Source organism: Lacerta agilis, chromosome 12, assembly GCF_009819535.1.
Source record: "Lacerta agilis isolate rLacAgi1 chromosome 12, rLacAgi1.pri, whole genome shotgun sequence".
NCBI classification, from domain to species: Eukaryota; Metazoa; Chordata; class Lepidosauria; order Squamata; family Lacertidae; genus Lacerta; species Lacerta agilis.
The window spans coordinates 24865049-24891437 of NC_046323.1; the positions used below are offsets into that span (position 1 = coordinate 24865049).

The 26389-nt window shown below is 43.8% G+C and overlaps 1 protein-coding gene across 1 annotated transcript in view; it reads right to left on the reverse strand.

Annotated features, from left to right (window-relative positions):
* Nucleotides 1–26389, reverse strand: part of HDAC9 (histone deacetylase 9) — a 416015-nt gene that overhangs the window by 130305 nt on the left and 259321 nt on the right. Inside the window, 1 exon segment of the mRNA XM_033164888.1 lies at nt 582–759. Coding sequence (XP_033020779.1) covers nt 582–759 — 178 coding nt within the window.

A 26389-nucleotide genomic window follows, 5' to 3' on the forward strand; every position in this document is an offset into this window, starting at 1 on the left:
ACCAGCAAGCACCTACAAATACCACAAGCACATGCCAATCAGCCTTTGCTGATAGCAGGTATCCCTTCCCCGTAACCGATCAGGTCATTTGTGTCTCGATTGTGGCTTTGCTTGTCACAGTGAAGAACAACACCTCCTGCATTCCTACTGGAGGCGAATGACGAGCCTCAGCATTATATATATATATATATACCCCAGTCATGCAATTTCGTAAGGGTCTTGTTTCAACTTGGTGGTGGTCTCAACAGAGGCGAAAAAGAGGCAACATGGAGGGAGAAACAAACGAAAGGAGGAAAAAATGACTTGAGTTGGGGTGGGGGGAAGGAACCCCAAATGCACCTGTTGCTCAACTTATGGAGCCAAGTCAACGGTATTAATTTATGAGTGTGTGAATATTATCCCTTATCAGCTGCACTAGTTGACTGGCAGCCAATAAAGCATCATAAAGTCCAGTAGGATTGAGGTTAGAAATGAATGCATTGCTACGGCTACAAGAGGCATTCATGGCATTTAAATCAATTGATCCTACATGAAGCGTGCATTTACTCCGCCTGTTAAGTGGAGCCTTCAGGGAGTCCTACCAGTCATGAAGCTATGAGCTACAGGCTGATCCACCGCTGGGTGAGGTAATGCAGGAGTCGCTGGGGAAGACTGTGCCCTGGCAATGGGCTGACGTCTGTCCAATTGCGCCATGCCAACTGCAGCCATCTGAGCCCGGTACATTTGCAACTGCTGGATTCGCCGGCGCTCCAGGATCTGCTGTTGTCAGGAAAGAGGCACAGTAGAAAGAAATGTAAGAAGGGATCAAGCGGAAGACTGGATGGAAATGTGTGCAAAGTAAACAAGGGTGGGCAAAGGCCCACCTGAGAGCTACTCAATAAATCTACCCAATAGATGTGTTCATACTGACCCTCTACAAGTGCCCCTATCTTCCAGAGACAGCCCTGGATTTACAGAAGCCACCCCAGTTTCTGATATGATCCCAGAATGTCCTGCTTTTCCTTAAGACATCTCTATTTTCATTGGAGAAATGTTGGAGGGTATGGATTTATGCAACACCCCCTCTCCAAGCCAAGGAAGTAAGTAACCATAGAGGCTTTAGGAGACTTTTGAAGGTAGACCTGTATAAGGAAGTTTTTTTTTAATGTTTAATGTTTTATTATGTTGTTATATAGGTTGGAATAGGAGGTTCCCTATTTTCATCGGATAAATGTTGAAGGGTATGTCAGAGGCTGCATCTCTTGCCAGGCCCAGAATAAGTTCTGCATCCTCCACCAGGTAGCTGCAGAAGAAAACTCCCATTAGGGGAATACAGATACTGGAAAGAAAGGGATTCAGTAATAACATCTCAGATGAGGCCACATGATCTAAACAGAATAGATCATCCAATACAGCTTCAGAGAGATGATCAGATAAGGTGGACACTTCAGGAATGCTTATTTATTCAAGCAACAAATAATAAAATTATTTTCACAGTGACTCAGCCCTTAGGTATGACTCATAACAGTTTTCCTAATGCTCCAGTACAATTCTGATGCTCCATTGCAGAGCTTCATGTGGGCTTTGACACACATGTGTAGTTCTTGTGCATGCAGGGTGTCATATATATTTCAATGAAGGGAGCAGATCCTTGGAAAGAGAAAGGTTCATTGAGATCTACTTCTCCCATTGAAGTGAATGGAATATTATTTCCACATCAGCAATGACCCCCTTGGCTCCATTCCCAACTAATTAAGAAGTCCTTCACTGTGTGAAAAGGGACCCAAGTCTTACATCTAATAACTGTCAAGCTAATGTGGATTTAACGAAACAACTCTTCTGTGTTAAAGGACTTTACATGGGAAAACTCTATTTTGGAATAATAGAACATATGATTTTACCCAGTAAAGTGGTCTGCTAATAAATCATATGCTATCTCAACAGGCTGTGAATAATATCATTGTGCTTAGGCCTGCTTATTCAATTAATCGCTTGGGCTTTCCAAATTATTAGGGTGCTTACGCAACAGGCAGCTGAAAGTGGGAGGATGATTTGCTGGGGGAGGGAGAAATCCCGATGACTAGAAATACAAGACACAAAATATTCCTCATAACCCCACCCAGCACCCCTGCAAAAACCACGTCCAGCCACACACACTAATAATGTGGGAATATTTCCTTCACACACAAGCCCCAACTGCACTATATATAGATTCATAGAATTGTCCAACGTGGGGCACAAACTCATGACCCCAGGATTAAGAGTCGCATGCTCTACCAACAGAGCTATCTCAGGTCTTATCCTGACACTTTAAACAGTAACGGCCTCTCCCAAAGAATCTTGGGAACTGTAGTTTCTTAAGGGTGCTTAGAGTCATTTGGGTACCCTTATTGCCTTCGCTACAATTCCCAGAGTCTGCCAGGAAGAGGGATTGCAGCTCTACTTTTGCAGCTTTCTTGAGCATAGATGTCCGCAAAATGTGTATAGATGCAAACTGAGAATCGCTATAATCTAAATAGAAATTCTGTACATCTCACCATCGTGGGGAAGACTGTGGCCAGGTGATCACTGCTGATGAACGACCTCGAGGCTCCTTTTCACCCTTCTTATTCTGCTTTGTTTTCAAAGAAATGCCTTTCCAATAGCGAACTGTCTGTAAAGGAGCGCTCAGGGCCACCCTAAACGCATTTGATCCTCTCTCACTGCCATCTCTGCCCAAAGCAACTCCACTGACGTGATCTTGGAAGCTATGGAGGTGCTTTCAATGTGTTCGCCATTTCTCAGGGAGTGGAATCTTTGGGGCATTAATGTATTTAATGTGAGATCACTCCTTGCCAGAGTGAGTTAATTTCGGGTTGGGCAGGGAGGAGTGGGGGTGTCTATACTTGCTGAGCTAGGTAGAACGAGAGGATCAAAATGTGGAAAATAAAATTAGGGCTGTGTTAGCACATACTATATTACAGGCTGTGCTGCAGCACACCAGACTTTCCAGCTTCTGATGTCTCCAACTGATTTTGGACCAAGGAAAGCAGAATACATTTTAAAGTAATCATAGCAACTGAGACCAGTGGAATTATGTGAATGTACAGGAAAGCCCCAGTAAATGTTAATGGATATTCTGGCATTAGCAAGACTTGAAAATAAGGGGGGGAGAGGGGGGGAGGGAGATGAAATCCCAAGGGTGCACAAGGAAAGAGAGATTTTATTGGCCCAATGCACATTTTAAAAGCTCACCGCTGCGTTCTCTCATTGTCCTAAACAGAATTAAACCACATAATGGCATGATTTCAAAGCACCCCCGAAGAATTTTAATTCAAAGTGCACTTTGAATAAATAAAATATTTATTTTTGTGCACCCCGTGGGGTTCCATTCCCCCCCCACACACACACTTATTTCCCTGTTATTAGTACTGCCTTCTCTTTCTTTGGTTTCTTTAGCTTGTGATTGGCCACAAAGGCAAATGCAAATTAGTGAGTGATCAAAGCAGAAGATCAATTCTACCATTTGGAGGGTCAGGAAGATGCTATGAAATTGGCTTTTGTCCTCTATCTCTCTCCCTGTGTGTGTGTGTGTGTGTGTGTGTGTGTGTGTGTGTGATGAGTGCTGCACTATCTTAAAAATCAAACCATAAGTAGATCAAGAACTTCTGCTGTCACTTTGGCACTGGGGCCTGTTTCTGTACCCCCACAAGAGCAATTCCATTGCACTACTAAATAAACCAGTTTTCATAACATCCAGAATTTCTAGCATTCACACGTCCCAAAATTAAAGCCGCTCCAGAATTTATTTATCTTTTCATCATTCAGTGAGAGAGAATCACAAATCAATTGTTTTGTTGTGCAGTTTCAGATCATGTGGTCACACACCACGACGCCGTTTCCTAAGCACACACCACACTCTTGAGGAAAGCCACAATGTGTGACAAACATACATGTCGTGTGTAAATGTGGTGGGAAGCCATGCAGGAGATAGCCGTGAAATAGACACATATGAGTCTGCTGCACATTCTGATGCACAATGAGATCTTCCTACATAGAAGTGGCATTTCTGTAAGAAATTGTCTTAGTTAAAGTATTCCTAAGAGGGGAGTTAATCAACACCACCTTAGTTCTTTTCTGAGGATGTGAGAACTTGGATTACAGGCTGTAATCCTGGAGACAGTTACTAGGGAGTAACTCCAATTTAACTCAGTGGGGTTTTCTGAGAAGGAGAATACAGTCGTACCTTGGAAGTCAAATGGAATCCATTCCAGAAGTCCGTTCGACTTCCAAAACATTCGAAAACCAAAGCGCAGCTTCTGATTGACTGCAGGAAGCTCCTGCACCAATCGGAAGCCGCAGTAGCCTCGTTGGACATTCAGCTTCCAAAAATAGTTCACAAACTGAAACAGTCACTTCCGGGTTTGCAGCATTTGGAAAACAAAATGTTCGAGAACAATATTTACTTGTTGAGGGGATCTGTTCTGTGTTTTATCAAAACCAAATCTGGGTATGCAATGAGATCTAATTATTACAGATGCTCTTCCATCTTGCCCATGCGTGTTCAATGGGAAAGGGATCGTGCCAGTGTGATTAATTTTTCAAAATAAATTTTAACTATACATGGTAAGAGTACGAAGACCTTAAATCCCAGATCGTGCAAAATGTTGATTCTAATTGTTCTGTTTAGCTGGCCTTGGCCAGTGACAAGCTTGGTATTTTACAGATTTCCTACCTGCCACCCTCCCTTTTAGCAAGTGAAGTTACACAGATGACTCTTCTTGAAGCTCACCTCTTTATTCCTAATTATCTTGGCCCTGTGTTCACTCAATGAAATACTGCCGTTGTCCCTGAGAGTTCTCATTCGGGATGAGTGACAAACTAAATTATCCAGCATTTCGATATGTAAAAAGAAAACCTCACTGAAAGGCAGCGATGCATATGTATTTATTTATTTATTTGCTACCAACAGATTTTTCACCGCTGTATTGGCACTGATACATAACTTGATAATAGAAACTGCAACAATACCCAGAGGGTCACAGGTAGTATACAAGAACTACTGTAGATAAGAACAGTGATCCATACATAACACTAGCCATTGGTGATGATAGTGTCTTTTTAGCTATGCTATGCTAATTTAGATTGCAGGTGGAGCTAAATCTGCTTATCCAGTTAGGTCTGCCTCGCACAGAATTAAAAGAAAATCTTGTTCAACAGCTTCAGCTTTCTTTATTGGACACTTTCGGGTCAACAAGGGAGTGACCTGGGAGACTGAAATGTTTCTGAATGCTGCCATTTTTAAGAATGCCTCTCTTATTTGCTGTATTAAAATATTTGCACCCTGCTTTTCCAAAGAAAAATTGAAGTGACCTACAATCAAAAAGGCAGGGGCACTGTAAAAACAACAGCATTAACAAGGAGCCTTGTTTGAAAATGAAACCATTTTTATATTAGTGCAAACTGGCAGTTCTAAGTACTTCCTCCATGGTTGGAAGAATGTTTTGTGGCCATAGAATGCCTATGAAAACCACTTGCTGCGGCTCACAATGGAGGAAGAATGTTGTTGCTCTCAGGTCCTGCTTGAGAGCTTCCTATGAGCAGGGGCGGAAGAAGGAGGATGCGGTGAATGCAGGCCTGTCCAGGTGTCACCACTGAGGGGGGTGACAAAATGGCGGGCAGCACTCACTGCGGGGTCTGCAGCACACCCGAGCCACGTGTCTCTCCTGGGCTCCATGCGGCCCAAACGGTCTGCCTGCTGCCTCCCCCCCAGCTGTAGGGTGGCTGAGTGGGAGGAGGCAGGCAGACTCCAGAGGCCCCGTGGTGCACCCTGCCCCTATGGGTGGCTCACCCCATCCTCGCCCTTCCCCTATGGGCGGCTCGCACTGCCCCAGGCACCTGAGCTGCTTCCTCCACTGCTGCCTATGAGCATCTGGTTGGCCACTGTGAGAAGAGGGGTAGATGGCCCTTTGGCCCTCTCCAGCAGGACTCATCCTCTGGAAGGGACTACCCTTCATATTTCATTGTGCTGTATTATGTACCCAGAAGGTATAACACAGGGATCTGCACGACTGATTAAATGGCTGCTGAGGAAGCAGTTGAAGATGAATGCCGGATTCGTGGTTAGGCAATATAAGCCACAACTGGGATTCCTAAAGTGGTTTAACCACCAGAGAGCATTGTGTGGGGTGTGAATCAATGGTTCACCCTTTTAAGCCCCCCTCATGTTTGCTTATCATATGACAGGAAAGCGGGAGCAATTTAAAATGCCTAGAACGTCTACCACATGAGGAGTTTAATTGCTATGTATGGTACACCATAGTGGGATATTTGCAAGTGCCCTCCGAGTGATACATATCATTCAGAATAATGAGTCCAGTTCAAGACCTAAAATATGGCTGACCACAGAGCCTCTCTGTTTCTCAGCCCCTGTAATTGCTCTCCTATTGACAACTTTGTATTTCAACAGCCTCGAGTTTTATTCCTATAGTGTTATCTATATTGCTATTGATTATCTAGCTAGATACAGATTTAAATCTACACACAGAGAGCTGAATTTCAACCTTCATAGTGTGCCTGGCGTACTCTGGTCCATGGGGTCACGAAGAGTCGGACACGACTGAACGACTGAACAACAAAGTAAGAGTTCCCTTTTAAAAAGAGAGACATTGAAATTCACCCTTAGTTCTCCTGCATGTGGAAACATGGAAAGCACAAGAGCAGTGTAGGTTTGTGATAGACTTATGACGTGATGTAGCAAAAGGAAATATTCCTGGATCCATCCATGACACACTTTGTGCCACCAGTTACTTTCAAAAGCATACCAGAGATGTTCTCCTGGGTGATTTTCCTAAGTGGCTTCACTTAGTAGTAGTTACTCAGAAGCCTAATGCTGCCCTCAGCCTGCATTGCTTTTGTGTGGAACATTTTTACCTCAGTGTCCTCGCTTTCTTTCCTATGTACAGCTGATCCCTATGTTCTGGTAGAACATCATGGGCTTCATTTAAATCCTCCAAGATAACAGAGATGTTCTCAGCCAGTAAGTGCTGGTGAGTCAGTTTGCTAGCTATAACCGCTGGGGAGAGTGAATTGTTATCTGAGTCAGGGGTGGTGATGGAGGCAGGGAGTATCTCAACCAGCACCATGCAAGCACTGGTACGGCCATAAGCAAGGGTAGCTACATATTGCTAGCAGAGGTGCCCTCTACTCCACCTAAAGGGATCAAGATAGTTATCCAAAAATTGCAGAGATGTTGTAACGAATCGGATCTAAGTTAAGGGATTTTCAGAAACCCACAGTGTTTTATGAGTTAATGGGCACCCCAGTTTGAGTGGCAGGTATCTCATGGGAGGCGGGACATTCCGCTCTTTAAAAGGAGGGAGCAGCCGTTAGAGAGAGGAGTGGTGACTGGAAGAAGGAGGGCGTGGGGCCAGGATAGTGGTGGGTAGGTTAGGGTAGGTTAGGATAGGTTGAAGATGTGTATATGATGATGAAAGAAAGAGTTTACACTGTTAGGAAACTAAGCTTATAAACGATTGCATTACTGAAACAGTTATGTTCTGAAAGAAATAAAGACTTATTATTGTTGAGCTAAGAAAATATCGTCGTTCATTTGGTCCAGCGAGTTATGTATGCTCATGAGGAGGTGGACTCAGGGAAAGGACAAAACTGACCTGCAGGGTGATAGTTTGTGTCTTGGAGTTCCCTCAGGAGGGGCTAGCGGATGGAAACCTTGGCATTGCCACAGAGTTGCTAAGAGGGCTTAGCTAACTGATATAGTGAGGGATCTAATGAAAGAGAGACCCCAAACTGTAGGCAAAGAAGAGTTTAACCCCTGAAGCCCAGAGCAGAGGATATAACCGGCCACGGCCACTGGACAGGAAAACTCCCGTTACTAAGAGATCCCCAGATTTTAAATAAAAGGGGATTGACATCACAGATGGACCTCAGAGGGACAGGTGGGGTGGATTGAAATTTGACCCAGAACACCTGATTAGAAATTCACTTAGTAACAAGGGGAGAGTGTGAAGAGGAGGTTCGTCACAGATGTCCTTCCCCACTCAGCTGCTAACTAGCAAACTACCTCCCTGGCTATCACTAGTGCACAATAGTATTCATAAGGTGATTCAGATATGCTTCTCAACATTTGCCATTCCCAAATAACAGGGATCAAGTAGACCTGGGTTGTCTGAAGAGGTCCAGCAAGAAAGGAACATCTTCAGCTATATATCACACAAAACTCCTCGGTTTCTCCACTTGACATAAATAAGGGACTTGAGATTTGTCCCATCATGAACAACCATAATTTTGGAGAACTAGTTTGAAGCAACAGATGATTAGCTACTTTGAAAACCTTGTTCCTTTGAGATTTAAGCCGAGTTGACCTTGTAGCTAATTATGCAGCCCGGTGTCTTTGAGAATCGCCAGCATTCCTGATTGCAGTCCCCGGGCCTTTGCCTGTTCAAATTAAGGGAAGGACAGGAGATCAGGCCAATTGCCTAAGGGTCTGTTTCCAGTGTGGTTGATCAAGGCACACAATGTCGACAAAAAACCCCATGAGTGGAAAGGGTGGATTCACTGGGGTTGATTATCCATGTTCCATGTCTGTTATGCAGTTGAATCAGGGAACGGTCCGCTAGTAGTTCTTTTGCCTTTTCAAAGAGGAATTGCTATTCCTCGCAATGCATCTTTTAATGAAGACCCTTGGCATTCTGTACATTCATCATGTATGTCTCACCAGCTCGTTCAACCACTAACTCCCACCTGGCATCAGTGGCATGGATTTTGGCAAGATGCCTTCCATTCTTTTGGCATTTGGCACACGGGGCTGATGAATACCAGCAGAAACATTCAGAGGCATCCACAGCCATTTGCATAAGAAGAAACGGTTTATATCACAAATGTTCAAGAGCACAATATGCAAGGCACATTGAATGAGATGAGCTTTGCAATTTTTTTTTTGGGGGGGGTGGAACAGAGTTCAGAGTTTGAGTGTAGTGAATATGCCAGTTCCTCCCAGCCAAACATTTCAGAGATTATCAGGCCAGTGGTTCAATTATTGACAATTTTAATAATGTTTTGTGGATGCGATTACTGATTTTATTATGATTTTGGATGTTGTATAACATTCCTTGATATACTTTTATGAAGGTGCAGATTATAAACAAACAAATAAACAAGAGGAACTGGGAGCCAGAAGAAAGATCAGAGTTGAGGGACGAAGCCAGGCCTGGAGACCAGGTCAGGCTCATCACAGGAATAAGATAGGAATTATTGTAAAAATGAGTGGCTGAGTGCCCTGTGGCCTTTTGGATCTTAAGGAACCCATGCACACATCTCTGCAGAGACTCAAAGTATTATTATTATTATTATTATTATTATTATTATTATTATTATTATTATTTGGTGCAAATTCCTTCATCATAAATGATGACAGAAAGATAAATCAGCAGGAGTTTTTCTGGACACAGTTTCTCCTTCCTTCTATTCTGAGCACGGAAAAGGGAGAAGCACAGCAGTGGCCTCTGACCCAGGCAGATAGAGAAACAGGTGGTCTCTGTTGCACTAATAAAATGGACTTTGCTGAGGAAAAGATGGATGGAGAGATGAAGGAAGGATGAATAGGAAGTCCTGGGGCTGGTGAGGTCTCTGTTTGTTTTCATGTTTATTTGTTGTAGAGAATGGCTTATTCCTTTACTTTGTTTCCTGGCTAACAGTGAGAGGGCAGGTTTCAAGCTGGCAAAGAGGTTGAGGAGATTTGGGGGTCGACAGCTCAGCTGCAGGACAGGAACAGCTGGTTTTCCTTGGCCTCTCCTTAAGTGCCCTTCCCAACTGTTGCTTTTCTTGACTTTATGGCCAACTAACTGCAGCTTGGCAGGACTCTTACAATAAGTCATCAGAATGGTAAGGAGATTTGAGCCCTTGCCAAGGTGGCATTCAAAGGGATTGAGAACCCTGGTGCTGTTTCTAAAATCCCGCCCTTCCCTACAAAAGGAATATACAATATGGACTTTAAAAAATCTTATTGAGTTAAAGTGCATTTATTTTGTCTTCCTATATAAATAAAAATGTATGCTATCATCACACTCTGCTGTTCGTGTGCAGCCGTGCCAATAGCAGCATGAGGAATGACAAGCAGGCCATTTAACAGAGGTGGGGTGTTTCACAGCGGTTTAGCAAACCGCTGTGTGCCTGCAGTGAGCTGTGGGGGGAATAGGCAAGGGAGTTGGTGAGGTGTAAAAGGAGGGGGGTTGGTTAGGTGTGGGGGAAGACCAATGGGACAGGCAGGGTTGGCAAGTGGAGCAAGCAGGAATGGCAGCCTCTAGTCAGAAATATTTGTACACTGCAACACATGTAGATGGAGAGGACAAGGCATGCAGTGGGTTAAATGTCAAGGAGTGGAGGCAAACTTGCAGACATTTACAGGTTCTGAAGAAGAAGAAGAAGAAGAAGAAGAAGAAGAAGAAGAAGAAGAAGAAGAAGAAGAAGAAGAAGAAGAAGAGTTTGAATTTGATATCCTGCTTTATCACTACCCTAAGGAGTCTCAAAGCAGCTAACCTTCCTCCCCCACAACAAACACTGTGAGGTGAGTGAGGCTGAAAGACTTCAGAGAAGTGTGACTAGCCCAAGGTCACCCAGCAGCTGCATGTGGAGGAGTGGAGACGCGAACCCGGTTCACCAGATTACGAGTCTACCGCTCTTAACCACTGCACACACCACAATTTAAATTGATGAATAAACCAGACAAGCAGCAATCGTTCCAGGCACATCCATCACACCAAAACTGGAAGTAACCTGCAAAAGTCACAAAAATGGCAGAAGAGAGCAGGAAGGGGGCAGAATGGGGTGTTTGCAGGCTTTTTCAATGGTGTTTCAAATATATGTGATTTCACTGTAATTAATTTAATTTTAATTAGGTCATAATTAAAAATGCAGTGCCTATGATTCTGTTGGACTCAGTTGGATCAAAGAACACTAATGAAAGAACACTTTCGGCACTACTGTTGTTGGACTCCACTCCCATCAACCCCAGCCAGGATAACCAATAGTCAGAGAGATTATGAGAGTTGTAGTCCAGCGTCAGCACAAGTTCTCTATTTTTGTTTTATGCTGGAAATCAAAAAGCCAGCACAGATGTTACTGCAGGCAATTTACTTGCAGGTAATTACCGTATTTTTCTGTGTATGAGACTAGGTTTTCCCCCTAAAAAATAATGTCAAAAATTAGGGGGCGTCTTATACACTGGGCCATCTCCCCTCCCCCATTTTCTTAAATCTAAGTCCGCAAAAATATGCATGGGGGCGTCTTATAGATGGAAAAATACAGTAACTCTTGCTGCTAGCTAGAGGTCTGCCTATTCAAGGGACTAGTGTGACTTAATGAAGAATATGTCTCATCTTCTGTGATTAGAAAAAGCCACATCTTGTAGAAAGGGAAGTGTGTGGATATCAGGACACAAAGGCACTAAAGGCAAAGGAATATAAAAGAGTGGCTTCTAGACTCTTGAAACCCAGCCGAAACGTTTTAGAAGCGGAGACAGCAATAGATGCAGACCAGATACTTCCCAGATACTTTTTCTCTACAACATGAACTTACATACTCCCCCCAAATTAACTGGAAGCCTTAAGATGCCAGTCAGCTGCTGTTTGAGCATAGCTCTGTGGGAGACCACATGCTTTGTATGAAAACGAGATGTTCCTGAGCTCACTCAGTCCCTGACAACTCCAGCTAAGATGAGAAAGCCCCCTTCCTGCCTGAGATCCTTGTAGGGAAGGATGGAGCACTCTCTTTCTGGGCTGCGTCAATTTCCCATGTTTATTCCTAAATCTGTTCCATTCCCACATTAATCTGCATATTTCTAAAGAAAAGAAAAACCATACAACATTCTTATTTAAATATGTACTTAAATGTGTGTTTTAAAATGCATACCCACATGTGTATTTTTTTCCACAGGATACCTATTTAAATCCACATTTTATCCCAATAAATGCAATTACCCCCAAACACACCCCTTTCCATGCATTTTGGCATGCTTATAGAGCCAAGAATTGCATTGCAAAATTCAGAGAAGTGTGAATTCTGAAGGCTAATTCTGTTCTGATCTGCACATTAGTCTCGGAGGTGCACATTAGGTCAGGTTGCTATAAAATGTGGGCCAAACACAATCATCCTCCATCCTTTGAACATGGCTTTTCTAGATAAGCAGCTATATTCACCCTTCTGTGAATGGAAAATTCCTCATTCTGGACCACAATGTTTGGAGTTACAACCCTTTCGGTTGTGTTTAGATGCACGAGAGGATGCAACAGATTCTCAGCAGGATGTACAGCAATGGAAGAAAGGGAGGACATTCTAGAAAGGAAAATCGAGGCATTAAGGAGTTAATGGCTGCCACCCATGCATATTCTCCAATTGGTGTCTGAATGAGTACCAAACAAGGTTCCAGGTTCCTACATACTGGGAACATGAAAGATAGCAGGCACTGAATTTTGATGCTTCAGAAAGCAAACATGCACTTGGAAAGCTTAATAACAATAATGTAAATAATTTAATAATTACTATTTTATTGCTGACACCCCACCCACCTGCAGTTTTGGATCACATGCTCTGCAACAGCCAACCTCACTAGTTCACTCCAGAGTTCTCCCTTTCCTCAGATGGACTAGCTCCATGGGCTTCGACATACTGGCTAGACTCAGAATGCATCCATCATCAACAGTACATCTAACAATTCTTTTCAAGGTCAAGACATGGATTAGCTATCTGTTAACACCAGTTTATCCTCCCTGCTGGTTTAATGGGATGGATTTATTCCAATCCCTTCAAGGAATGCTTATGGGCAGAGTGGGGATTCTAATCTGTGTTAGTAGATTAAGAGAATGATGGAGAGTGGTATTTATTCTAAATTAAATTAGCATGAAGCACAAGGATGTGTACGCAGCAGAAGGTTAAGAGCCTCTGGTCTCAAAACATATTTGAATGTAAACTTGGCAAAAGCCCTGCAGATGATCGAGCCTGTAATGTAATTACGGTCTGTTTTTATCAGACTTGGAAATTCGCCTTTTAACTTTGTATGGATGCGGAGATTTTCCGATACCCAAGCTTTATTTTTGTATATAGATTTTTTTTAAAAAAAACCCCACATATTTCAAAACATTTGGCTGCCTGAAACGGAAGACATTCAACCTCCCCCCTCCCACCCCTCCATCTAATTTGCTTGCTCCCTTCTACTCTTGGAAAGTTGTTGTGCAATTTTTAATATATTATATTTAACATTCAGTTAGACACATTGGCTCATCAGTGCCTAGCTCTTTTTTGGAGCTTCTGTGTATTTTATAACAAAACTCTGAAGAATGCTTCCATAGGCATCCTGCCAAAAGATCAACTTGCTACAAAAAAATGGTGAAATCTTTCCACTGAGCTATCTCTCTGTTGCTTTGCTGAGATGCAACAGACCGACTTAGAAGATGCTGGTAGATGGGGAGGATATTTATTCCTTCTCCAGGGCGGGGAAAACAAAGGAACTTCTATCCTGCCATCACCCCAAACACTGTGATGCCATCAAGACGACTAAAAGCCAAAAGAGAATTGCTTAAGTAAGCAGACCGGCCTCTTCCACGCTAAAAACACAGCAGCAGCGTCTATCTATTTGCTGACCACAAGAACTGTTTTGGCAAGAGCTGCCTCCCTCCAACCAACAGGCCACTACAGGGCACTCGCCGCAAGGCAGCAAAAACCCTCATTGGAATAATTCTTTGCAGATGCCAAGGACCGGAAGTTTCCAGAAGGGGGGGAAATGAAAGCCATTCACTCTTGCAATGACATGGACCTTTGATACCCACACAGTTATTTGGGCAGAGAGCGGCAAGGTCAGGAAGGCACATCAAGATTGGTGATTAGAGAAATACTATATCAGCAAAGTGTGGTGAGCTATTAAAAGAAAATGCAGCTTTTTATGATGGTGTGGCAAAGGCTTCCCAGAAGCTATTTGTATTAGATATTGAGTTAAGCATAACTTATTTAGCCCTGGCATTCCAGAAAACATTTTGATGTGAGCTACTGCAGGAAAGTAAACACAAAGGGAAAGAGGAAACAAGACTGATCCCAAACAGATAATTTTTTTGTAATTTAATTTTCCGAAGCCGTGCATTTTTAAAGAGCATCGAGACGAAGGAATTTTCATAGGATACTTTCAACTTGGGGGCAAATAAGCCCCCTATCTAGTTACTTTGGCTGTTCAAAAAGCAACAAAGGGAATGCATACATGCAGTGGCATTTAAAAAATAAAAATAAAAATGTCTGTATATGTATTTTATGTGTGTGTGTGAACACACAAAATCACAGCTAGACTATTCAGTTGGACAGAAGTGTAGAAGTGTAGAAGTGAGTAGGGTGCCTTTTGAAGCATAACTTAACAGACAGAACCCCCCACCCCCCAGAAGAATCTCAGTACCTTCCAATGCCCAAAGACAAAGAACAAATGATCCCAAGCCTACACTTTAAGGTTAGCTTTAGGAGATGATGACAAGGCCATGCCCAGAGAGAATCAGCCAGCACCCCAAAATGCTGTTAGTTTAAAGGTAAAGGGACCCCTGACCATTAGGTCCAGTCGCGAACAACTCTGGGGTTGCGGTGCTCATCCCGCTTTATTGGCTGAGGGAGCCAGCGTACAGCTTCCAGGTCATGTGGCCAGCATGACTAAGCCACTTCTGGCGAACCAGAGCAGCACAAGGAAGAACCACCGACCTTCGGATCGGCAAGACCTAGGCTCTGTGGTTTAGACCACAGTGCAACCCACGTCCCCGATAGTTTACTGAGCCTAAATTCAGCTCTCTGCCTCTTTCTCATTTGTCTTAATCCCATTAAAAAGCCGCCGTCTGCCCTCTTTGTTTCATTCACAGATATCTACATGATCTCATCCTTAGTTGGAAGTGAAGGTGGGCATTGTTGCTTTTGTCCCCTTCAGAAGACATAAGGAAGATGCCTAACAATGATTTCCCATGGAGACAAATCACCTGTAAGTTCCCCAACGAAAGAGACACTTGCCAACTTTGCTCAGGCTCCTGAGTTTTTTAAACCCTTCACATTCAGACACTTTCATTCCTACAACGATGTGTGTGCATGCATGAGTGTGTACATGTGTGAAAATTAACTCAGCATTATTTATTATTAAATAATAATAATAATAATTTTATTTATACCCCGCCCATCTGGCTGGGTTTCCATAGCCACTCTGGGTGGCTCCCAACAGAATCTTAAAAAAAACACGATAAAACATCAAACATTAAAAGCTTCCCTAAAGAGGGCTGCCTTCAGATGCCTTCTAAAAGTCAGATAGTTGTTTATTTCCTTGACATCTGATGGGAGGGCGTTCCACAGGGCGGGCGCCGCTTCCAAGTAGCCCTTGTGCATTAGGGCCACTTGAAAATGCAACCCCACCTCTACAAAAACAAATATACCATGAAATAAGTAAGATTTTGGATCAGGGGCAACAACCATGTACAAATTAGGGAGCTGGTCCCCTAGAGAGTAGTTTCTCACAAGCAAAGGAGTTTTTGTTGGGTGATCTGGTCATGTAGTTCACAATCACAGCACACAGCAAGAGTTTTATCATGAGTAAAGGGTTAGCTTTAAGGAAATGTCTCTGTTTCTGCTGAATGCTTGAATGGTAAATAAATAGAAGTCTCATCATTTCACTGCAATCAGCGAGAGCTTCACCAGAAGAAAAGGGCTAAGATTGAAGATGCTTAGTGCATTCGATTACAAAGCAGCTGCAAAGCCACCTGGACAGCCTAAACATCGGCTATGTATGTGCAAAATCTTATTTTCCATTCTGAGCCAGAGAAGAAATTCCAGGCCAAAATACGGTTCAATTCATAATGCAGCCAAGCATTAGGAGCCGGGCAAATTCATGCGCCCAACCTGGTAATTACAAACCTTGGTAACATGTCTAGAGGCTGGTCACTGCCTTCTCTTCCTGCCTACGTATATATCCATCCATCATAATCTGTGCAGCCAGATATTCAGGCCCTTAACGTACCAATTTTGCAGCATTTGGACAGGCCAGTAGCCAGCAGGAAGATCATGAGCTGACGCTTTGCAAGATTCACAAAGCATGTGATTTGGAAAAACTGTGTTAGAGTGCAACATTGACATTCTGTTACAAACAGTTGCAATAGCAAATTGCTGTTCTGGAGACCCTGCAATTCTTGGCCCCCATTTGGAAAGAGTAATCTTATAGAATGGTGTGCTGTTGTTTTCTTCTCCATCACATACTTTATTATATTTTAATCTTCATATTTTTCCCCCAAATGGAAGCTCCCCTCAGTCCATGAATATTCAAAAGCTCCTTTAAGATGCCACTACGGTCCGTTGTTCTATCTACACTAAAGGATGCATTGCATGCAATCATACAAGCAAGCAAGCAAACACACACACACACACACACACACACACACACACACACAATGTGACACATAATGGAATTTTTAAAAAAATAAAATATGTCCATAAAATAGTTTCATCTTGTAAAGCCCACTGAGTTTTAACAAATGATTTCCAGCCAACCTTTAGTTTTCAACTAGAAATTCAAAAAACCTTTCAAAGAAATGCTATCATTTATACTGGTAGCACACTGGAGGAAAGGAAAGGAAAGGTGTATTCAACTTCTGCTTTTCCTCATTCTCTGGCTTCCTGTGTGCTACTGTGTCACACAAAGAAACTTGAAAGCCTCATTATCACCTCATTCACTTGCCAGAGCAAGGAAAGGCCATCCTTTGGTGCTTTTTAGGACTTTATTGGTTGTGTTTATTGTAATTGGTCTTAGTATTTGTGTTGTTTGCAGGGCACTTCAGATCACTTTTGTGAGTAAAGCAACTATATTTATCATCATCATCACCATCACCATCATCATCAAACCTGGCACTCCAGCAGATGACATTATCACACCTGCTCTGAATAAAGTCTCAGAGCTGTACTCCCCAGCACTCTCCCACTGTGATGCTGCCTGCTGTTGCTGATATTCATCCTTTGCTTTCATACCCAGGGGCAGAGCAAGGGGGGTGCGGTGGGGGGTGGCCCACCCGGGTGTCACCATTGAGGAGGTGACAAAATGCTGGATGGCACTCACACCGTGGGGCCTGCAGCACACCCAAGCCACACGTCTCTCCTGGGAGTGACGTGGTGGCTTGGGTGCCCGCAGGGTCCATGCTGCCCCAAACAGTCTGCCCACCGCCTTCCCATCAGCTGTAGGGCAGCTGTGTGGGAGGAGGCAGGCAGACTCCTTGGAGGCCCCACGGAGGGTCCTGCCCCAGCTCGCCCCACCGCACGAGTGGCTGGCCTCACCCCGGGCGCAGGGCACGCGCGCCACCCCAGGCGCCCTATCAGCTTGCTCCGCTGCTTTTCATACCCATTTCTCCTAGGGCTTCTGCTGAAATGATCCTGCGGGGCTGACTTTATTCGGTTGTTAAACTATCTCTTATTCCTTATGATATCTCCAAAAAGGCATCTGCATTGAGCTTTTTGAAAATGCAAATGTATTGAAATGTATTCAGTTTGATCGATTTAATCAATTGAAAGACAGGTGATAAAGCGACTCAGAAACGCTTTCATTGCTCGACAGCCCTGCTGTTTCAGATGGCAACTAAATATGCTGGCCAGGAGCCAAGGGAAATGTATAGAGATGAAATCCCTGTTGCTTTGGAAACGGCTGTCTCTAAGGGGCACTGGGATCTGCTGGTGATCTTTAAAATCAGTGCCCTGCAACGTTTTCTGCCTTTTACATAGTTTTGCCTGGCTGTGGTAATTTGGCAGGATGGCAAGTGTGACGGCCCCCTCAGGGCCCAAGTGCTAGGAATGGCATGGCGTCTATATTCAAGCCATGCTCCTCTCATTTCCGAAGCTGCTGCTCTTCTGGGGTCCAGGAAGAATCTGGCAGGAACCGTTGTGGAGAGCCTAATTGCACAAAGCTTATTCCTCAGAGGTCACTTCTAGGATAAATGTTAGTCTAATTAATATGTTCAAGCTTTCCTTTGCCACGAAGTTATATGCTGAAGTTATAGACCTCATGATTGGATCAAACATCTGCTCAACTCTGTGGAAAGACTTTCAGAGAAGTGTGTGTGGGGGGGTGTTACTGGAGTAGAGAGACTCTGGTTGCAATGGTTTGCATTATCTCCCCATCTTTCCTAAACTTCTACACATCTCATTTGCCCAGATTCTCACATACTTTTTCTCCTCCAGTGTTTTTGTCTCTCTTCCATAACTGTTCCTCAGTGCAGCCCAAACCCCAGGTCTGCTGGGACGAGCACATTTGGAAGAGGTGGAACTTGGGGAGTTCCTGGCTGATTTCAGGCTCTGCCCATGAAATTCCCACATCCTGGTTGATCCAGGAATATACCAGACTTAAGACCCTCAACCCAGCTCAGCTGGCGCTATGTTGGCTCAGCTGGCAGAACTCCCCAAAAGGGGGCATTGTGTGGGCACTTGTTGATACAGTACAAATCAACTTAAACCACTTCCCCTTCCTGAAATGGATGTGGTTCAAGTAAGATTTTGATGATCCATCAGTTAAAGAGGAAAGTAATGGCATTTGGAAATTAGTAACAGGGGGAGAAAATGCCAGTGAAATTCTCATTGGGGAGATGGTGCAGGGTTGTTTTTGTATGTGTGCTTACCTTGCTTTGAATGTGGCAGGGTTTTTGAGTGTCCTTTCCTTCACCCTACCATGTATCTGGTGGTCTGCATTTTGCAGCCTTCCTGGGTGACCATGTTTCTGTAATATCCAATGGATGTCCTCGACTGAGCTTTCATCTAAGTTTTGAGGAGCTGAGAAGGCTGTTATACTCTGGACAGCTGTTAATTGTTTGTTTTTAAAGTAAAGTCTTTTTTTAAAAAATTAAGAAACGAGAGCAGAAACTTTCTAAATGTAAAAGCAAGGATTTCTCCTTTTAAAGAAAGCCAGTGTCAGTCTCAGGCACCCACTAGCCATCCTCTTTGGCTTTCTTTGATTCAATTTAAATATGATTCAGTCACAGCCCAGGGGAAGACATCATGAGGTAACTCCTCCTATGGGTGTGTCTCCCCCCCCCCCAGATCAGGTGCAGGCAGCTGGGGAGGCTGCAAGAAAACATATGCAGGAAAACCCTCAGTTGCCTCACAGCAATAAGGTAAGGTCAACTTCACACCCACCAAAATTATAAAGCAATTCTAAAGTGCCCTGCAAATGAGGCAGGAAAACAGAAGCCTCATTCATGGGGTAAGAACAATTTCAATAGATTGGAAGAGAGTTACAGTACTAGCACAGCACTAAGCAGCCTTCGGTCTAGCAACCAATGGCAGACAATCCAGGGGAGTTTACAAACAGAGCACAATGCTCATATTCACCCTATCTTGTTATTCCACCCCTCCCCCCGAAAATGTTGAGCTTTCTGAAAACTTCAAGCTTTGGGTTATTGCCTTGTCATTTCACTTATAGCTTCCAGCATATATTGGTGTGGCTGAAAATTATATGAGAGTCACATCCTGGCTACTTGTAACTTGCAATTTTAGGAATAGCCCAACCCTGAGGATATCTATATATTTACTCTAGGGATGGAGAACCCTGCAGCCACCCAGAAGCTGATGAAGCTGATGGGATTTGGACTCCAACATCATCTAGATGGCCCCAGGTTCCCCATACCTGATGTACCAAATGAACAGAGGCATTGTGATGGAGCATAATTGTCCATTGTCACTTCAAGATGCTTTGCCTTTGAAGATAACATTCTGTTTACAATAAACTCTAAGGACCTCTCTGGTGTCTCCTCCTTTATCTTATATTTTCACCCTCTGTCTGAAAACCACGTCAGTTGTGTCAAGATCAAGGGAGTCCATCAAAATAGAGATAGTCCAGGACAAAATCGGAATATAAATCATTGTCACCATAAAGAATGTAGATACCCTTTTTAAGAAGAGGGCTGTCCTGATTTGTTCCCTAGGCTGGGGGAGGCGGCATTTCCCATTCATTCACCTCTGGAGGAACCCCTCATTCATTAGATCAAGCAGGTTGCCATGTATCAGCTCTCAAACGGGCTAATCGAAGACTGAGATAAGCCAGCTCATGGCCACTTCTTGCCCTTTGAACACTCCAGGGCCACCTCTTGCCCTCGGACTTTTATCTCATTATAGTTAAAGAGGGCAAATTAATCCTGGGAAGAAAATGAATGGACAGCCACTGGAGCAGACCATCTTATAAGCCTTTTAGGCTTTCATCTATTGCTACCTGACCATTTCCCTTCAGCAACCGGGTCCTCATTTCACGGCTCCGTCTACTCAGTGCCTGCGTTTAACTCTTCGGTGCAACTCAAGCAAGCAGCAGTAGTTCGGCGACTCATCTAGAAGCCGAGAAAGGCCAAAGGAAAAGGTCATCATTTTGTCTCCGCTCCTCCGAGTTTGATGTAGTGCTGTTTTCACTTGCAAAATAGGAAAGTGAAAACTGTAATTTATTACTGTACCAGCAATTCAAGATGTTTTGCTTGGATGCTGGGCTCGTAATCGGTCACCAGCATTCCAGCTGCTCTTGCTTTCATTGGCCGCTTTGCAGTGCTCTGAAATTTCATTCTGCAAATTTGCATTTTAAAACTATTTAATGACGCTTTTGATTTTTGCATGGGGTGGTGAAGAAGCACAGTGGTGCATCATCCCGTTCTCTTGGCCCATGCTGCATTATTTTTATTTTTGGACTGGGGTGTGTTTTCAAAAGGCCAGGAGGATGTTAAGGAGTCCCAAACCTAAAGGCTCTTTCATGGTCATCAATTTAACTTCTCCTCCTCCTCCTCCTCCTCCTCCTCCTCCTCTCTCTCTCTCTCTCTCTTTTGTCTGCTGCAAGCTTCTTGGCATGGTGCGCCTGAGAAGTGGGGTCACTCCAGTAGCACAGCAGTAGCCTTCTGCATTGCCAAGTGAGATGCCTGCATTTTATAGTGGAACTGGGAGTCCCAGGCTGTGATTGAATTTGATGCTCTTGGATGAGGCTGCAGGACTCTGCTGCTCTTACAGCAACACCTGCTGGACACTATGGGATGCTGTGCCTAGCCTTGTCCAGTGGGACACCCCAAAAGAAAGAAATGAGATAATCCATTCCTTGGCTGTTTTTGTTTCAGAATGCATCTCATGGTTTCAGAAGCTTCCATTCTATGAGGAGCATTAGCCCAAGTCTATTTGCAGAGGTCCAGCTCATAACCCTAACTCATAAATGTATTTTCATTTATACCCAACAGTTCAGGGTGTATATGTACATTTGCATTCAGTTAAGTAGGACTGAGGCTGCGAGCCCATGGTCTTTGTGGTTGCTGCTCTTCTTTTCCTTTTTTCTTAATTTTGTTTAGTTTTTTCAGATTTTGAAATTTACATACAATTATCAAACAACCTACTTAGAAAGAGAATTCTGAAGAATCTCCTGGATTTCCCTCTTCCCCTTTGGAGGTCCTTATATTAACTTTTCTGCCTGCATCTTGTCTATCAATCCAAAACTATTAAATCTCCATTATAGTGGTTGCCTCTTTACTTTCCCTCTCTCTGCCCACAACAGTTCCTTCTCGACGCAGAACTTGTAATACACCTCAGCTACCAACAGCAGGTCTGCACGGGTTTCATCAAGAGAAAGAAACCCCACCAAATGTAATATTGGGTTCATAGTCCAGCTTCCTAAACAGCTTGACATTCACTTTTTCTTAAAAAGCAAGTTTCTAGTCCTCTTGACAGCAAAGATGTGCTCAAGAGATGACGGGCAATGCGTATTTCAGTCTTAAAATCAGAAAGCTGGATGAATAATTTCTGGCAGTTAGATGCAGAGTTTGCATAGGTTCCTGCCTCCATCCCACTGAATTTGGCGTGTGCAAAACTGTTGCTATTCTATTTGCATAATATGCCACTCACAAAATAATATACCAGAAAAATGGTGATGGAGGAGGAGGAGGAGGAGGAGGAGGAGGAGGAGGAGGAGGAGAAGAAGAAGAAGAAGAAGAAGAAGAAGAAGAAGAAGAAGAAGATAAAGCCACCAGTGGCTAGTAGCCACGACAACTATTTTCTTTCTCCACTGCCAGAAGCACATTGCCTCTCAACACCAGTTGCTGGGAATCTCAAGTAGGGACAGCACTGTTGCACTCATGTCCTGCTTGTGGGCTTCCTACAGGCACCTGATTGACTATTGTGAGAACAGGATGCTGGATAGCTCAGTTGGTTACAGCCTGGTGCTGATAATGCCAAGGTTGCAAGTTCAGTTCCTGTATGGGACAGCTGCATATTCCTGCATTGCAGGGCTTTGGACTAGATCAGAGGTTTTCAACCTTCTTGGGTCCACGGCGCCCTTGACCAACTATATTCTTTCTGTGGCACCCCTGTGGAGCTCAGGAGCCAGTTACATCACCCCTTGCCTGCAGAGCCGGCAGCTTCTCACCTTTTTTCAAACACCCTTGTGGAGTGTTCCATCAGCCTCTTCTCCTCTCCCCTATCCTTGGGAGTCTTCTGGGCAGCAACTTCTGCCACCCACCCCTGGTCTCTGAGCTGCCCCCCCCCCACCCCAAAGAGAGGTACCTCATCACACTGCCCCACAGGGACCTGGGAAGCAACCCCTGGCCAGTCCCAGAGGAGCCATTCGACTGGGGAACTTGTAGCCAGGGCTGCTGCAACAAACAGCTACGCAAGCCTTTGGGAGGCAGAGATGTAAGAGGGCATCAGAGGAAGGGAGGGAAGGAAAGAGGGACAGAGGCCACTGTTGCCTGTGGCACCCCTGGCCATCCTTTAAGGCACCCCAGGGTGCCACAGCACACTGGTTGAAAACCATTACACTATAGGACCCTCTGTAGTTCCATGATTCTGTGACTAGATGAGCCATTGGCCTGATCCAGCAAGATTTTCTGTATTTTCTGATGGCGATTACTAGCCCAGTATACCGATTACTTGGGTGCAGTTTAAGAAAACAAATCAGAATGCATGCAGCCAAGACTTATGAGCAGGTGCACTTAAAAAAAACCCACATGTACAATTTGCGTACGTTGCCACCCATATACAGGTTTCATGTGGCAAACCATGTCTATAAGAAAAGGCATTAAATCTGCAGATTCTTTGGAAATATATATTTTGTAGCTGCCTGGGCATGGGTTTGCCAAATCTGCATGACGACTAGTTTTAGGACTGCTGTGTAGAGCCCTTAGAGTCAGATCTCTTATTTATATTTCTCTTTTAACAAAAAGTTTGGCACATGAGGAATGTGTGGGTCCAAGCTTTTTTTCTCCTTCCTGCATAAATAGATATTTTCTTTCTACTTAAGAAGACAGATGTCAGATTTAATAACTGTGGCTCAGTTGCTTTGATTTTCAGAAGGATCTTTGGTTAAAGAAATGGTACTAATGAGCAATTCATTGGGGGAAAAAATCCATGCATTTTCTGTGTCAGGACTCAATGTGCCTGTGAACAGGATATAAGAATCCTTGCCTGTCTAAGACCCACAGAGAAAAGGCTTTTGTGAGTTAGCAGAGAGGTTTGTGCTTTGTGACCTGCTGTATCAGGCCCAGACATCTTTGCACATTGGATAAAAAGAGGATCAGCTGGTTAGCACCATTCAATCAGGGATATTGATCCAAGGGACAGTGAGAACCAGTGTGGCTGGTACGATTTACAGGCCATATAAATATTACACACACACACACACACACACACACACACACACACAGTATGACTCTAGCGCCCCTGCCTGCCTACGTGTGCACACACAAACACACAGTGCAACTATACATTGTGATATATCAATACATTGATATATCATGAGGTTTGAAAGGATGGAGCTATGTAGAGGCACAGGCTGGCTTCGCGGTTTCCCCCCGCATGGTGATTTTTGCTATTGCCTGGTCTTGTGAGTCGCTGCGCCCTGCAGGAGGCAGGGAAGAGCTGAGCCGGCAGAGTTAACAGGAGCTGCAGGAATCGAAAGAAGCACTGGCAGGCTTCGCAGTTTCCCCCACATTGTGATTTTTGCATAGCACACCCACCCACACCATGATTTGCAATATATTTCCAGGTCAAAAAATATGAAGCCGCTATCATGATACGGACTTCAAACCAGTTTTGGATGATATATCAATATATCTCCCTGCCCTATTCTGTCAATCTGTTTGCTAGGCTATGTTGGTTCCCCACCAGATGCAAAGTAGAACTGCGTCACTTTATTCAGAATTGGGCCTGGATTCATTACAACAGTTGGGTTGATGCCCTGTCAGAAAGGTGTCCACCACACACATGTGAGCCCAGGGCATGCTGCATTAGACTGCAGCCCATCTGAAAAACCCGGGATGGAAACGAAATGTTAAGAGGCAGAGTCCCGAGGGGACTCTCTTGGTTCCGTGCCTCGCCATTTATTCCTATTGTCTCGTGGACCTGCTTGGAGACATCATCACGGCCCTTACACATTGTCATTGTTAATATTGCGCAAGCCACAGTGTATAGGATGTTGAGCATTTAACATGTGTGTTGAAATTAATGAGGGTCTCATGGAGCGCACTGCATGCTGCTGAAGATCTGCGCGCCATTTGGCTGGGAAGACATCATAAGCTCCCTCTCTGTCGAAATGTAAGTATGGAAATAACGAATGGTAATTTATGTTAAGTAGCAGTTGGAGGTAAATATTCATATTGGAGGTGGTCTTAAGTTTTTCCCCTCATCCCTTTTACCTTGAAGCCAAATACCACAAACCAGAAACCACCAACCAGCAGAGTCCCACAGTAACAAGATATTAATAGCCCATGGAAAAAATAACATAACCGTATATTATACTGCTTGCTGCACCTAGACAGTATGTTTTTAATGCCTGAACCAACTGACATGCAAGAAAAAGCAATTGAATAGAGTTTCTTGGAAGTACTGAAATGAATGGGTCTTGCTCCTGAGTAAGATGTACTTAGCACGGGGCTGCTACTGACATGTGCGGACCTAGGCACACTTCCAGCAGTTCTGAAGGTACTTTCAAGTATTTCCCTCTCTTTCAGCAAACACTTCTTGAAAGAGGAGGACAGAGTCAGTTTCAGAGTCACCCTGTCCCCCCAAAAATGTTGTACATTTGGCCTCGCCTCATTCTCACAAGCATTGCTTTTGTCTCACCACCCCTAGTTATACGGGCCCTATTTGCACATAAAACTCAACTCATGCGTGTGTGTAAGCATTTAAGTCAATACACGGGTGTTTTCATTTCATGGTACAAGAGGCATTTGCAATTCACGCTGGAGTGTCTCTGAAGTGACCCACATATGCATGGGCAGGTAGGGAAGTCAGCAGTGGGTGAACTATTAAAGCCCATTTGTAGGTTTTGTTTAAGCATGAAATGGTCGTGCAGGGAAACTGCACACATCTTGAACTTGGGTTTTTGTTTGGTTTTTTTGTGTGAAAATAAAAAATTAAATAAAGCCAGGGATTGTTTTCTATCCTTTCCTGTATCTGTTTTTCAATACATTTACTACTGACTTCCTGCGATGTGGGAGACTGTGTAGAAGCAATTTTTGGAACGTTCTTGCTATGAACGTTATACAAAGAGAAGCTCGTATATCAGGCTGGGTGTTTACCAAAATGCACAACACTTTCTTTCTATTGTTATCACTATCATCATTGGAATTTTAACCTTAGGGAATTCTGTCGCAAACAGTATAGAATGTTTTGAAACCGGAGTGAAAAAACCAAGGATTCGGTTTATTCTTTCTTTCACGGCAAACACCCTGAGGCACCTCCCTTTTGCCTAAACTTCCTACCCAAAGGCCTCAGATGCCTTTGTGCATTGTCATCATTAAAACTCAATATGAGTTGCTAAGATATTTGCCAGTTCTAAAGCCCCACTCCAAAGAGCCTGTTCAGGAGAAAGCTACGTGAGAGAGAAGGAATACAGACATTATCGCTAAAGACTAGCATCAGCTATAAAGAGGAGTCCGAAAAGGCGAACCCATTAAGCCGATGATTTACTAGGCTAAGATGTTAAATGCATAACTTTGTTCTCCTGGGCAAACCAAGAGTCCCAGTCAAAGTTCAAAGATGCAGTTCTGGGTCATAGCAGACACATCTTTTCTTTCTAAGAATTACAAGCGCTTTCCAGCTCAAGGTACTCTCACAGCTGTATTAAGCTGAATTGCAGCCGTATCCTGTGATCTTATGAAACGTTTTGCTTCTGTTTATATTTCTGATGCTAAAAATCAAATCCAAACCAGATTGGGAATGGGGGGGGGGGAGAGCGGCTGTGTGTGTGTGTATACACAAAGGGAGAGTGTATTGATTTCCTCTGCAGTGATTCATGCGGGTCACCCAAACCGAGTGAGGTCTTGCTGAAAGGATTTAAAAGTAGGCAGTGATATCAAAAGTGAAGCCAAGCTAGTAGTAAGAGGCACACACACACACACACGCACCATTTTTTTTGGTAAAAGTT